We start from the raw sequence: 13,580 nt of genomic DNA, 5'->3' as shown, positions 1-13,580 counted from the left end.
GTATTCTAGAGGGCAGCCCAGTGTGAATTTATGTAATGGGTTTATATGCTTACAGCATGTACGTGAATACCCTGCATAGACTAATGCAGGCATGATTCAAGATTTTCTCTGGGGTTTGAGTTACAAAGACATTTTCTTGAAAACAAACACATTTTAGATGGGAAATGTGCCAGAGACTGAACCCAGCTCCAGTTGCTCACTTTCAAAAAAGTTCATCTGAAAGTACAGTAAGTTGGTCTGAATCCAATTTGTATATAGAGTCTGGACCAGCTCTTTGAATCTTTTCCTCCCATCTATAGTTCCACACCCTGACCTGAAAAGAAATTTACATGGAAACTCTGCAACCTGAGTCCATCCATCCCCATGTTATGAAAGAAAGGGCCCGATTCAGACCTCACATCTATTATTCCCAACAGCCAGCAGCATAAATGAGACCAGAATTCAGCCCAAACTCTGAGTTCCTTCACTTGTAAAAGACTGAGCACAAATTTTTGTGCACAACTGCTGCAAATTAAGTGCAAAAGAAAGAAAAAAGAAAAAGATCTTCTCTTATAAATATTTATCTAAATGATAAAGCTTTAGCCCAATTGGCTGATCATTCTTAATTCCTTTGGTATTCAGTAAAATAACACCCTTCACGGTGACCTCTCTTTGTATTCCTGCAGATTTAATACGTAATTCTGCAGGAATTCCACGCTTCAACTTTTTGCCAGAGCACGAAGGCTCCCTACCATCAAAAAGCCAAGAATGTGGTCCCAAGGCTCAACTGTCAACTCTTGTTGCTTGGTGTTTGTTTATTTTAAATGACACCTTGTCAATACTGACCTGAAATTCATAAGGGTCATCTCATCAACTGTAGGACAATCGCAAGCAGTCATTTAACTCCTTCCCCCTCAGAACTGAGATGCTGAGAAGGGAAGACTTTGTGAAGTGTGGGCAGATTTATTAAGTAAATGCAAGTCAATAAACTCTTGGCACACTCATACTAAGGATGCTCTGCCTCCTCCTCCATATAATTTCTAACAAATAGAAATCACAGAAGCAGGTGTCGGGGATGAAGGGAAACTGCACTATTTTGAAACTGTACATGAAGCTCAGCCCTGTGGGATGTGGTCTGGTTTGTCTGGCCTTGGCTGCCTTCACTTGAGCTGCCTTCTCCCTCTAGACAGACAGGAAAGACTGCACAGGTGGAGGCACCATGTTACCGAACCAACCCACTTTGGCGGATGAGGAAGAGAGACAGGTTCAAGCTACAAAATTAAACTCTGACATAAATGCTTGTATGCTTCCTGCTTTTCCTCCCAAAATAAATTTGGGGTACAGGGAGTGTACTGAGGTCTGGGACACTGCAGCATTTGGATGTAGAGCCTCAGTGTGGCACCCCTGCAGTGAGGTTCAGGTCCCCCTTGCAGGCAGAAATGACACAGTGCCTCTTTAACTCAGATGTGAAGAGCTGGCTGAAGCACATATGCCGGAGGGAAAGAACAAAACAGACCCTTAAATCTTCAAAACAGTTGATCATGGGATGACTAATGCTGGCACTTGGCATGGTGTCCTCGCAGTGCTCTGTGCCCTTTTTGTTATTATGGCTCTTACAGAACATTTGCTAATGGTGGGAAGTTGCCAGCTCACCAGCACCCAAACCTCCTGCTCCCTGGTGAGCGTCACAGCGCTGGAAGATTAGTGAGGCTGCTTGGAGAAAAAAAATCCCATGCTTAATTTCCCAACATATTTACATAATTCAAAAACCTTTTTTGTTTAAAAATGAGATGTATAAGTAACTTGGAGACATCAACAGTCCATCATGTAAATAGGAACATAATCCTGTAAAGTGTTATGCATCTTCAACTCTTATTTCAGCTCCTGGGAGCGTTGGAGGCTCAGTCTTTTACAGGATCATTCAGTGCATCACAGACAAAGGTTTTCCTGAGACTAGTGCTTATATTTGGCTTAGTTCATTATGTAAATATATGTTTGAGGGCCCAGTGTTGGGACCAGCCATTGCAGTCAAGCTGAAGATACGCAGCATTTTAAAGGAGACACACTACATGGTAGGAAACTGAGCTTTGCATGTTTGTGTGTTAGAAGAGCTGTTGACTGCTAGATAGAGGAGTCTGCATGGGAGGAAGAAGAGAAGGAGAAGGTATGCTTAGCATGCTGGCTCCCAGAAGTTCCTTTTTTTAGGTATCCCTCTCTCCACAGGCATTATATAGGGAGCGTGGGCATTGCCTGAGACAGTAGGCAGACTCAGGTTGGATGGTCCCTAGTCTCTGGAAGTAGCTTAAGGTGACTTGTCTGTATTTACAGAATCAACCTAGTGCCTTTGGCTAAACCACCCAACTTTATGAGCAGCAAATGAGGGTTTAACCCATGGGGCTAGTCATGCAGCTCCAATGACACCTATGGAGACATGAAAATTATCACAGATTTGCAACTGAGGGAATCCTGTACATCATATATTTGAATTTCACATTACATAATGAGAGCAACTTGATTTATGTTGCTGTGTTTAAGGCCACGTCATGCTTTCCAATACCAATCCCTGATTACTGGGGTTTAGGACTTGGCTGTACATTTTTTCTCCCTGGGCTAAAGCATGGAAACCAGCCTGGAAAATATTTTTATTTCTTTTTCTCCCCTTTCCTAATTGTCATTTTGGCTCCCCATGATCTGGGATGGATGTTGATGGCCCCATGGATTTGCCACAGCCAAAAGCCACACAGTGAGGGCCTCCAGGATGGGGATCAATCCAGGGTAATAACTGGGAACCAAATATGTAGTTTATCCTAGCTCAGTCCTGCAGAGGAAGGTTTCGTTTCACCTCCTTTCTGGTCTCAAGCCCCTTGCTGTGGCTGTGACCCAGGAGACATACTAATGCCTTGTGTTGGCACCCTTCTCTGCTGAGCAACAGAGAAATCCCAATGGAGGTGGGGAGATACAGCCTCCCTGCTGGCACCTCAGGACAGAGGCCGTGTGCCTGTTTCTCCAGTCCTACCCACAGTGTGATGATGAAGGTGCAGAATGTCTGGGAGATCTTGGCTTGATGTCTGCCATTTGGGCTGTGGCACCTAAGAGAGTTACAATAGGGTAGGTGAGGTGTCAGCACATCGTCTCTTCTGTCATAACTGCCCCTGTAGCTGCCATTACCTCATAGAAACTGGGTGATAATTTCAAAAAGACTTGTTCCTCCATGAAAGAGGGGGTCACGCAACTCGCATTTTTGGCAAGGTAGGAGCACAGGGAGTTGTTGACAGGTTTCAAGTTCACACCCTGGTTTCTCTCAGAGAGAGTTGTTCCTGTGCCAGAGTTAGCAGGCTCTCTCTTATGGTTACAACCATACAGCTACAATTTGCTGTATGGTTGTAGATCCCCTAGATCCCCTAGAGCTCACTGCTGTTCACTGACTCTCCACCCGGCAGGATTGTCTCCATGCTGATCCCTGTGACCAGCCGCACCCGCATCAAGCGCAGCGGCATCAGTCCCCTGCACTTAGCCGCTGAACGTAACAATGATGACATCTTGGAAGAGCTGATCGATGCTGGCTATGATGTCAACACTGCCCTCTCCAACGAACGGGCCTGCCTTTACGAGGACAGACGCACCACCCCCCTCTATTTTGCTGTTTTTAACAACAACATCTATGCCACAGAACTCCTGCTGCAAGCTGGAGCCAACCCCAATGTTGACCTCATCAACCCATTACTCATCTCCATCCGCCATGGCTGCCTGAAGACCATGAAACTGCTCCTTGACCATGGAGCAAATATTGATGCCTATATATCAACCCATCCCACTGCATTTCCAGCTACCATCATGTTTTCGATGAAGTACCTTTCCGTGCTGAAGTATCTCCTCGATCTGGGCTGTGACGCAGGTTCCTGTTTTGAGTGTCAGTATGGAAATGGCCCACACCCTGCATTAAATTACAGACGGGACAGATTTAATGATCCTCAGCTGTCCAAGGAGCCAACCGTAGTACAGGTAAGCACTGCCTAGTCTACCTACAGTACTTCTGAGGATGTCTCCTACCCATGGATCTTGACAACTTTAATGTATTTTTTCTCCCAACTTTCCTGTGAGAGAAGATGCCTTTAGTCCTACTTTATTTACAGAAAAAAAGGCTCAGTAAGAGTCTGTGAATGTTCCAAGTCCATGTTCAATGACAGCAGGAAGGTAGGCAACAGCTTCTGTGGCCCTAGCTTGAATTTGCAGTGAATTATAGCCATCTTGACAGCCTTGCCGTCAGATCTACAATATTCTTTTCCTCTGGACCTGAGGTGCCAGGAGTGAAGCATGTTTTCTTGACAGGCAGTGTCATATGGGAAGTAGCATATGAGTGGTAGCATATGGGCAGTAGAAACCTGCTTGTTTTATTTGCCCTGTAAGATTTTTGTCTGATAGGGAATTTAAGCTCCTGGTTAAATTAAAATTGTCTAGTGCTTCACTTTATGAGGGTAAACTAATGAATGTATATAGTTGCAATTTCCAAGTCTACTGGATAAGCAGCCCTGGAGAGGGGCTTCAACATGCAACACAACAAAGAAATCTCAGCACAGCAGTGTTTCTAGTTTGCAAAGAATCAGGGAAGAAATAAATCAGCTTCTACCTAGTTGAAGTGTAGCTTTGAGGGATTCAGAAGAAAGTGTCATTTAGCCCAAAGAGATGGTCACCAATAAATGCTCCTTGGTGGTGGAAAGAAAAAACATTAAAAGATCCTAGGAAATCTTGACCTTTTTATCAGTCCTGTCTTCCAAAAGACTTTACTCTCCAGTAACATGTCTGGGAAACAAACAAATAAGAAAGCTTAGAAAGAGGATTGTAAGAGTCCATCAAAATAATCTCTTGTCCCAAACAGAGCTGTTTTCTTCTTGAGAGTGTTTGTCACAGGAAAATTGCTCCAGGACACCACATTTTTGTCAATGAAAAATTAATAAAATATATCATCTCTAATTCTTGAACCATGATATGGTAGCATGTAAAGTGAACAGAGGGCTAGAATTACAAGGCAAGGAGACAGGGTTTGTCTGTAGCCCTCTATGATATTCTAGCCACTCAAAAACAGTTCTGTTTTTACTTATTTAAGCACATTACTTCCCTCTGGATCTCACCTAAAACTACTTTTAGTGCCTAACAAAATATTAGGTCACTCACAAACAGAGTCATCACCTCAAAGGTCAGACCACAAGAGGCAGAGGTAGCAAAGGCTGTCTAAAATTGTATCTGTGCCTAGAGAGAGACTGGTGAGGGACAAATGCATACAGATAAAAAGCAATCCCTTCCCTCCAATATTATTTTAAATTTGCTTGTTACTGCTGGGAATTTGGCTAATAAAAGTAAGGCTTGTGTGGTGCAGCTTTATGATATAGTTGTGATATGGTTTGTATTCTGAAATATAGAGGATCTTATGAAACTATAGCCTTCTCCACACAAAAGACGTGCATTTTTATTTTCTCGTATAAGATTACATAAGGATAATAAATCTGAATGATTAGTCTTTATACAGTAAAGACTATGAGCTACTGGAAGTGGATTTGAAAAATGCCTAACTATGAATCATTACTGTTGCTACTAAATTAATGTGTCCTGGAGAAAGTGAATGCAGAAAAATGGTTGCTGTCTCACTCCACATTTCCAGAATTGCAGTGTTAAAACCGTGAATGTGGTGAGTGAAGTATCCTATTGCCGCGAGAGGGCATTCAGGGCCCTATCAAGACTGCAGGCAAAGCATGTCCCAGGCCCAGAGTCACTTTGTCCCTGAGTCAATCCCATTGCCTGTAGTTGCAGGTTTGCACTATTTTGCTTCATTTTGCTGTGCTTCTTTTCCTGCAACATGTTTTGGAACATTTTTTATTCCAGAAAACGTTTTTGTAGGCTGAGCTTGTGAATAGGAAAGAGAGGAAAAGGCAGGCAAGGTCTCTGGCAGAGGCAAGAAAAGGAGAGCAGTAAGATCCAGTGTTTTACTGCCCTACACATGTATCCTCATTTAAACTCTGACAAAGTGGTGTTACTGCTTGGAGGTGGTAGTGCAGATCCCCAGTTTGCACGTCCTATAGTTAACTGCATGGGAATTGCATATGCACTGGAGAATGCCAGCCAGATACACTAAACTGCACTTCCTGTAACCGGTCCAGGTAGGAAACTGTGGGTTGTACGTTGGGATCCTCCCAACATTACTGTATCTAATTTTCCTGGGAAACATTACATGATGATGCTCAGTGAAAAAAAAAGTCAGAGGAGTAGTAAACACCTCTGTGAATGCTCTCGCCTTGAATAAAATGGCCTTATAATTTTCTGCAGCTTTATTCTTTCCTATGTGAGCTAATATAATTTTATTTCTGAATAAGAGTATCCATACAAGAGTTTAATGCATTTTGAGTTAGGACTCATGCATGTATAATCAAATGTGGTCTATTTACAAGAGCTGAAACTGAAAGCGGTTTAAGCTGGTGCATTTTCTTTCCTGTTTGGGGTGGGCTTGGAGGGTGCCTGCAGACAGTCTCAGTGACTGAGCTGATGGATGGTGCTTAAGCCACCATTGTTCAATTGGGTTCGGTCGTGTGCCTGAGTTCTTATCCACACAGCGTGATTTAATTAATCTTAAATTTTCTGACTGCTCACATGCAGATAAGTCCACAGATACCTTCATCAAATGCAGCACCCTAACAGAGATAGATGAAGCTGTCTGGTATAATATACATATTTAGCTTAAAGTGGGAAGAGAAGCCACTACTTTTTTGAAACGAGACTGCTTGAAGTCGGGTCCTTAAGTCTGTTCTTCAGTATCTCCACAAGCAGCCCTCCATGCAACAGCTCTGAGTAGTCTGCAGCTCGCACTGGGGGCAACAGAAAATTTGCCTGATCCAGGACTGAGTAAGGAAGATGCTTCTACTCTGTATTAGGCCCAGGAGAGTTCTCCCATGGGCGAGTAAAACTGCCTGGGATTCATCTCTGCAGAGATTTCCCCAGACTTGTTTCTAGTGAGTTGTTTGGTCCCCAAAAGCTGCAGATACCAGTGGGTTCACCAGAAGTAGGAGGTGCTGCGCTCTGCAGAATCTTCCTTTTTCCCTAAGCCTCCTTTGTGCACAGTAGCCCCACAGAGCCCCTCCCAAGAAAGGAAAGGGACCCAGCACGCTGGGTCACAGCACCTTGGGCTGCATGGATCTTTCAGCAGCTCCCTTACTGGCTTGGGGCAAAGCTGTGAGCGCTCCTCTGCCCTCCCATTTCTGTGGAAGTAGGACCTTTGGACCCTGTAAACAATTCAGCATCCTTTCCATGCTCCAGAGCTAGGCCTCCACCAGGGTTTTGTGTCCTCCTGCGGTTGTACAGAGGGGATTCTGCCCTCAGTTGCAAAAAAAGAGGCTTTAGTTGAAGTTTTCTGAGGGGAAACTGGTAATTGCTCTCACAGCTGGTAGAAGGGTGGGACCATCAACGCGGTCGGGGCTGTTGCTATCGTTGCAGTTTCCACGGGTGCATTCATGTCCCACTGACTGTAGTCAATCTGTTTTTCCTTGAAGTTTTGTGAAATGGTGTCTACTCCAGAGATGAGTCGCTGGGCCGGGCCCATCATCGATGTTCTCCTGGATTACGTAGGTAACGTGCAGCTCTGTTCCCGGCTCAAGGAGCATATTGACAGCTATGAGGACTGGGCTGTCATTAAAGAAAAAGCAGGTATGTCACCCAGGAGAGAATCCGGCACAAATAATTCCACTATTGGATTCAAAACCTCAGTCACCATCTCCTCTTAGTATTCATCCCTTAAACTTGATAGGATTTCCCTGTTGAGACTGAATTACATTTTAGACCAGGTATGAGGCACTAGAAATTGCTGAGGTGTCACTGACTCTGTGATGTTAAATGTACAGCAGCTGTGGATCTGTCTGACTGGGAATGAGCATTGCCAGTATAGGAAGACCCATTTGGCTGCACGTGGGGTGCAGTCAGATCAGGGCAGGCGGGCAGCATGACCATCTCCACAGCAGCCCAGCAGGCACCAGTAGCCTTTAAAGCCTTTACTAATATTCTGCTCTCCTAAACATCCTTTCCTTCAGGATCCAAAGTCTTTCATAGACATTATCAGAATTAGTTTTCTGGCACCAAGCTAAATTTGGTACATATTACATTTATTTTCAGTGGGAAGACTGAGTACTGTGAAGTGGCTTATTTAAATCCTCCTAGAAAGCCCATTGCTAAGGCTGAGATGGGATACAGCACCCCATCCTCTAGCCCCACTTCCTTCCCTATGTCATGCCTCAGAACAGATGAGCTGCCACCAATGCCAGACCTATCATCCCTCCATTACAGAAAAGCCCCCTTTTTTCATTCCTCCTTCTCCCATTGTCCTCTTGCTACTGACCGGGCCAAGCTGAGCTGTCTCTCAAGTTTAAACCTGTTCTGCTCATGTTTCTGACCTGCTTATGTTTCAGAGCCCCCCCGACCTCTTTCCCATCTTTGCCGCATCAAGGTACGAAGCCTGGTTGGAAGAAACCGCATTAAACTTCTTGACACCTTGCCTCTCCCAGACAGACTGATTCGATACTTACAGCATGATTACACACAGTGACCCCAGGCACACTGGACGTTCAGCGGCTTCCCGGCATGGCACGCAGCGTCATCGGCACAGCAAGGGCGCACATTGTGCACAGTGGGGAGGAATTGCTGCTGGCTTGGTCAAGCGCCCTCCAATGACTAATCTAAGAGAAATATGCTTCTGAAGCATGAGTTAGAAGAAAATGGAGGAGACAGAGAGCTAAACATAGGACTGTTGTTAGGTTTTCCAAGAGAAAACACATATGATTCACCTCAGAGCTTGGTCTGCAAAGAATAAGAAACGAAAGCCAACACTGAAAAATGAATAGTGCTGAAGCAGTATCAGTGAGGAATTCAAAGGTATCCTGGGATTGTGGTGGAGCTTAGTGTCCTTGCTGTGATCACAATTCAGAAATTGTCAAGAGTCAACATATTTGGGAAAACAATCACATTTCCTTCACTGACTGAGATTTTTATTTTAGTTTCTATTCTACTTTTTGGATTTCTGCTAAGTGTGCTGGTTGCTAATTTCTCATAACTTGACACCATCTTGCTAACACTTTTGCTTTCATTTTTTGGACCTTTCTTATTGAGTAGAGTATTTGATTTCTGAACATTCAAAGCTCAGAACTTTTTAATAGACTAAAATCCAGAAATGCTGATTCCTTTAAAATTCAAGGGAAGGATTATTTAAAAAGGATGTAAGAATTGTCTTTGCACATAGTAAATACAGTTCCTGTTGTATTACATTTGCAATAAGAAGTAGGTGAAATTCTGCTTGAGAGAATTTCCTAGACTGGGGATTTGAAAGCAACTCTGAGCTCTTTTTTTTTTTTTTTTTTTTTTTTTTGGTGTAAATTAGTAGTAGCTGCACTGTAACCAGTAGCTTTACTCTGTCATGAAGCCGGTGTCAAAACAGAGTAAAGCCCTAGACAAGCATGAACAGAAAGTGATGTGGAGAGAAGCAAGGTACACAGGGAGAGAGGCAACACTACTAAACCAACTTGATCTGTTGCTCCACTAGAAGATCTTGTCCCTACAAAATCCAGCCTCTCTTACTTCCTTGGACCTCTGTGGCTGTAACAATACCGTCACTGGAAGAAAAGAGAGGTTATTTCAAAATGATGAAAGTCAGACTTTGAGATTTATGAAAAAGAATACCCAGAATTAGGCTTCCAAATCCTTATTCGGGTGCCCAAACAATGCCAAGTTGCTTGCGCCAGGTGTAGTTCCACTTAAGCCAGTGGGACCACATTTGGTGTCAGATGTCACTGAGGCAGAATAAAAGTCTTAGGATTTAGCCCTGAATTTCCTGACTTTGGAAGTTTGAAGTATCTATTAGCTCTCTTTGACACTGATGAAAGTTATTATCTCAGCTTCTTTGAAAATTAGGTCACCTATTTACAGCTCAGATCCACAAATGATTTATGGCAGCTTAACAAGTTACCATCTATCAGCTGAACCGCTATAATTGTCCGTGAAATTCTTTTATTGAAGTTTTTAACAAGTCACATTCCCTCACAGCTGGGGAGGCCGAGGAGCCCCTGAACAGTTATTGGCAGTGACTACAGCTCAGTTGACAGGTGTGACTTGCTGAACCACTGATTTGATGAGTGCCTCATTCCTGACTAGGCACCTAAGTAAGGATGGAAGAGCCTAAATTTGGAACTACGTCTTTGCAGATCTTATGCTAGAAGCACACTCATTCTTACCTTAGGTGACAAAGGAGCTGTGCACCATGGTTTGTTTGGATTCCCCACCAGAGACCTGACAGATCTGGCTTTGTTTGTTGGCCCACATACCATCCATGGAATCAGATAGAAATGTAAGTAGGGAAAATGCATTGCACCGAGTTGTATTTGTGTGGAGTTTTATACCTTAACGCAGGACTGAAAGTGTGTTGCACACATACAAGTCTGTCTGGGCACAGAAGTTCAGATTCTGTGATGGTTTTGTGTGAAATGTGTTCAGCACTTGTGGGACAGGTTGTGAGCAGAAGAAGAATTGGTTATAGCTACGGGCACTCTGTCCATAGCTGTCCCCTTCCCGAATGCAAAAGAAGTTGAAAACCCAACAGAGTTTCAATTCACACTGAACAGTGATCTTCTTGCAAAGCTTTGGAAAGTCAGGTGAGATTCCTCCACTGCTGAAATTTCATCCAGTGACTTCCACTACTAGAAGTTTAGGACCTACCCCTTTGTCTCCTGCAGCGTGAACAGGGAATTGCTTCAGGCTGGAAAAATACTGGGTGGAGGGAAAGGGATGGGGAACAGGAAATCTTTAGATCAGTTTTCCAGTGAAGGCCCTGTATTGGTAAGCAATAGCTTGAGAGATAGAAAGTCACCTGTGGAGTTTGTGCATCTCTCACTTTATGGGGCTGAGCAGCGAAGGTCTGGGTCTTACTCACATGGATATAAATCAGAAGAAAATTCCTTGAAATTAAATGACTGTAACAGAGTCGTAGAGGGTGATGGATACAGACATGGCATGGTGGAGACCATTTACTTAAGTGCTTGTTTGGTGTGCAATGACAGCCCGGGAGACCGCTGGCTGATAGAAGGATTCACAATCATCAACTGCATGTATAACCACAGGGGTGGGATTTCATAAGCTGTCCCAAACTGGGAATTTCCCCTGAGCCAACATTGTTACATACACAAAAGTCTCACGAGTTGCAATTTCTTTTTATGTCCTTGGAGAAGTTGAAACTGGGTTTGAGTGGAGCAAATATGGAAAGTCCATTTCTTCTTTCAACCAAGAGACCTTTATCTCTATTGGGAGACCCATGTCCCGGTTGCTGTCAACCATCTGTCCTGAGCAGGAGAGTCACTGAGCTGGAGAGCACTGGTCTGATGGGAACGTCCCGCAACTGCGGGAAGGATAAGGGCACACTGTGCACAGAAACTGAGGAGAGTATCTTAGAGGGGGAATCTGGCAATTACAATGTTATTAAGTCCTTTCTGCTTGATCCTTACAGCAAATCTTCACACATTCAGTTTACATTTATTTGCACTGAAATGGAGCCCACTACCTCTCCACTCCTGTCATTGACACAATATTTTGTGCGCAATACTGAATCTGCACAAATTCAATGTGCATTTAATGCATCTATCTAAGTTACTGTGAAAAGACAAGTCCCCCAAAACCCAAACAAACGAGGCTTTGTAAGCAGATCAGTAGTTCTAGTGCAAGGTAACGTAGCTTGTTTTGACTGAGTGTGATAGATAGACTCCTTCAGAGATGATGACTTTATGTGAAATGTTCTAGGAATATTTCATGACCAGGTTACTGTACTTTTTTTTTTTACTGCAACATGTGCAATTCACTTGATGTTCTTGTGCACTTTTTTGATTTTTTATTTCATTTTGTATGAAAGCTTTCTCATTTACCTCTCCCTTCCCATTATTTATAAAAGCTATTCTGGTTTTAACAGTTTAAATTTGCATTGTTGTAGTAAATAGCAACTCTCGAATGTTATGTTTCTATCTTTCAAACAAAGTATGAATAAACAAGTAGATTCTGAAGGGCTATCAGCTGTCCTGAATAGCAACATTGAACAACCAAACACAAAAATAGCCAGGAAAAGTCTGAATCAATCCAAGCTTGAACAATTAATAATTTTGATGTTAATCTCAGGGGTGAGAGAACAGTAAGTATTGCTAGAGAGAAGACAGAGTTGCTATTCTTTGCAAACCTTTTGGAAAGTCTCACATATCCCCATTCAGTGATTTTGAATATACTTAACAATTGTCTTCTGTTCGTTTGCGTTTTACTTCATTGCTGCTCCAGTTCAGAGCCCCAGCAAGGGCCACTGCCTGCCCTGGGCTGGGGAGGGAAGTTCCATGTCACAAAGGATTTTAAGGATTTTAAAAAGTAACATCAGTTTAAATCTGAGGGTAAGTGCATAAATATCTGTGTGTCAGAGGTCATTTGGAATGGTCTGGTTCAATCCTTCATTGTAACTTAAAAACATCCTATTCTACTACATGGAAAATGTGCAGCAACATACACTCAAATAAGAAACAGTTTAAAAGAAGAAAAAGAAAACAAACAATTTAATATCCAAAATGTAGAAACTTGATTTTAACTCTCTTCTTTCTCTGGATTTCTTCAGAAATAAGATTTCTACAGAGGCTATCCACTTTGCCAAGTATTTTAATGTTGATAGAAATCCATAATCTGGTGTGATACGCAGCACTTTCAAATTTCCCTTCTGAATTTAAGCAGGAACACTTGTCCACAGCAGTCACCGCAATAACCTGTGGTTCGTTCCACAACCTGCTGTGGTCACCCAGATGGAAATCCAGACCAGTGCCAATGAGGCTGCTTTGCACTGACAGCACTGAGACAGAGTTTAGCATCTGGCTTCATCTGGATTACAACAGTGACACAGAGCTATTGGTGTGAGAAAGCTCCCCTATTTCCATGCCAAAAATTCCTTGCCTACAGCTCTGCAAACTAAGAGCCATAGTTCTCCTCCCATTGACTTACATGGGGGTACTGCCTCTGGTTTCTGGTTTCTGGTCCCCTCTCGTGGAGAGGGACAGAGTCTCCTCACAGATTTTTTTTCCAAAAAGACAAAAATGGAAAGACTAAGTATATTCATGTCTTCACTTCTGGATCAAGAGCTAACCTTGTTTCTTCAACCCTTAGATCAGCTCTTTACCACCTTGCACCTTGCATGTAGTTGCAGGTATGTGCTACCAAAGCCGTTTCCTGCTCTCTCTCCTGTAGGAGTAGGCTATACAGGCTTGGTACGTGTATTAAGTGCTGGTAGCAGGGAGAAAGCAATGAAAGCCATCTCCATTTCTACTTTTGGCCTGCTGGACTAACACATTACAGCCATTGTTTCCATAAAAGTAAACATTCATGGGATATACTGTGAAGTTGGGGGAAAGAATGAGCTGTTTTTAGCCTGAGAATAGTTCATATCCCAATGAAAGTTGCAACCTGGTTATATAACACCAAGCCCCATCGTAAGATCCAAAATGATACTCTACAACTGGTTAAAATGATAATTTTTTCATGATTGCAATGCGCTTGGAAGACACGTT

General features: G+C 43.1%; 1 protein-coding gene across 2 annotated transcripts in view; it reads left to right on the top strand.

Moving 5' to 3' along the window:
* The window catches only part of ASB2 (ankyrin repeat and SOCS box containing 2), a 33,852-nt gene extending 21,409 nt beyond the window's left edge, over positions 1-12,443 (top strand). For both annotated transcript variants that reach the window (XM_075503499.1, XM_075503498.1), the window contains 3 exons: positions 3,420-3,981; positions 7,515-7,668; positions 8,424-12,443. In XM_075503499.1, coding sequence (XP_075359614.1) covers positions 3,420-3,981; positions 7,515-7,668; positions 8,424-8,560 — 853 coding nt within the window. In that variant the 3' untranslated portion in view covers positions 8,561-12,443. The remainder of the gene's footprint in view (positions 1-3,419; positions 3,982-7,514; positions 7,669-8,423) is intronic.
* The last annotated feature ends 1,137 nt before the right edge of the window (positions 12,444-13,580 follow it).

Source organism: Mycteria americana, chromosome 5, assembly GCF_035582795.1.
Source record: "Mycteria americana isolate JAX WOST 10 ecotype Jacksonville Zoo and Gardens chromosome 5, USCA_MyAme_1.0, whole genome shotgun sequence".
In the NCBI taxonomy this organism is placed as follows: Eukaryota; Metazoa; Chordata; class Aves; order Ciconiiformes; family Ciconiidae; genus Mycteria; species Mycteria americana.
Note: the sequence above shows the minus strand (reverse complement) of the source record. Positions and strands in the feature narration are given on the sequence as shown.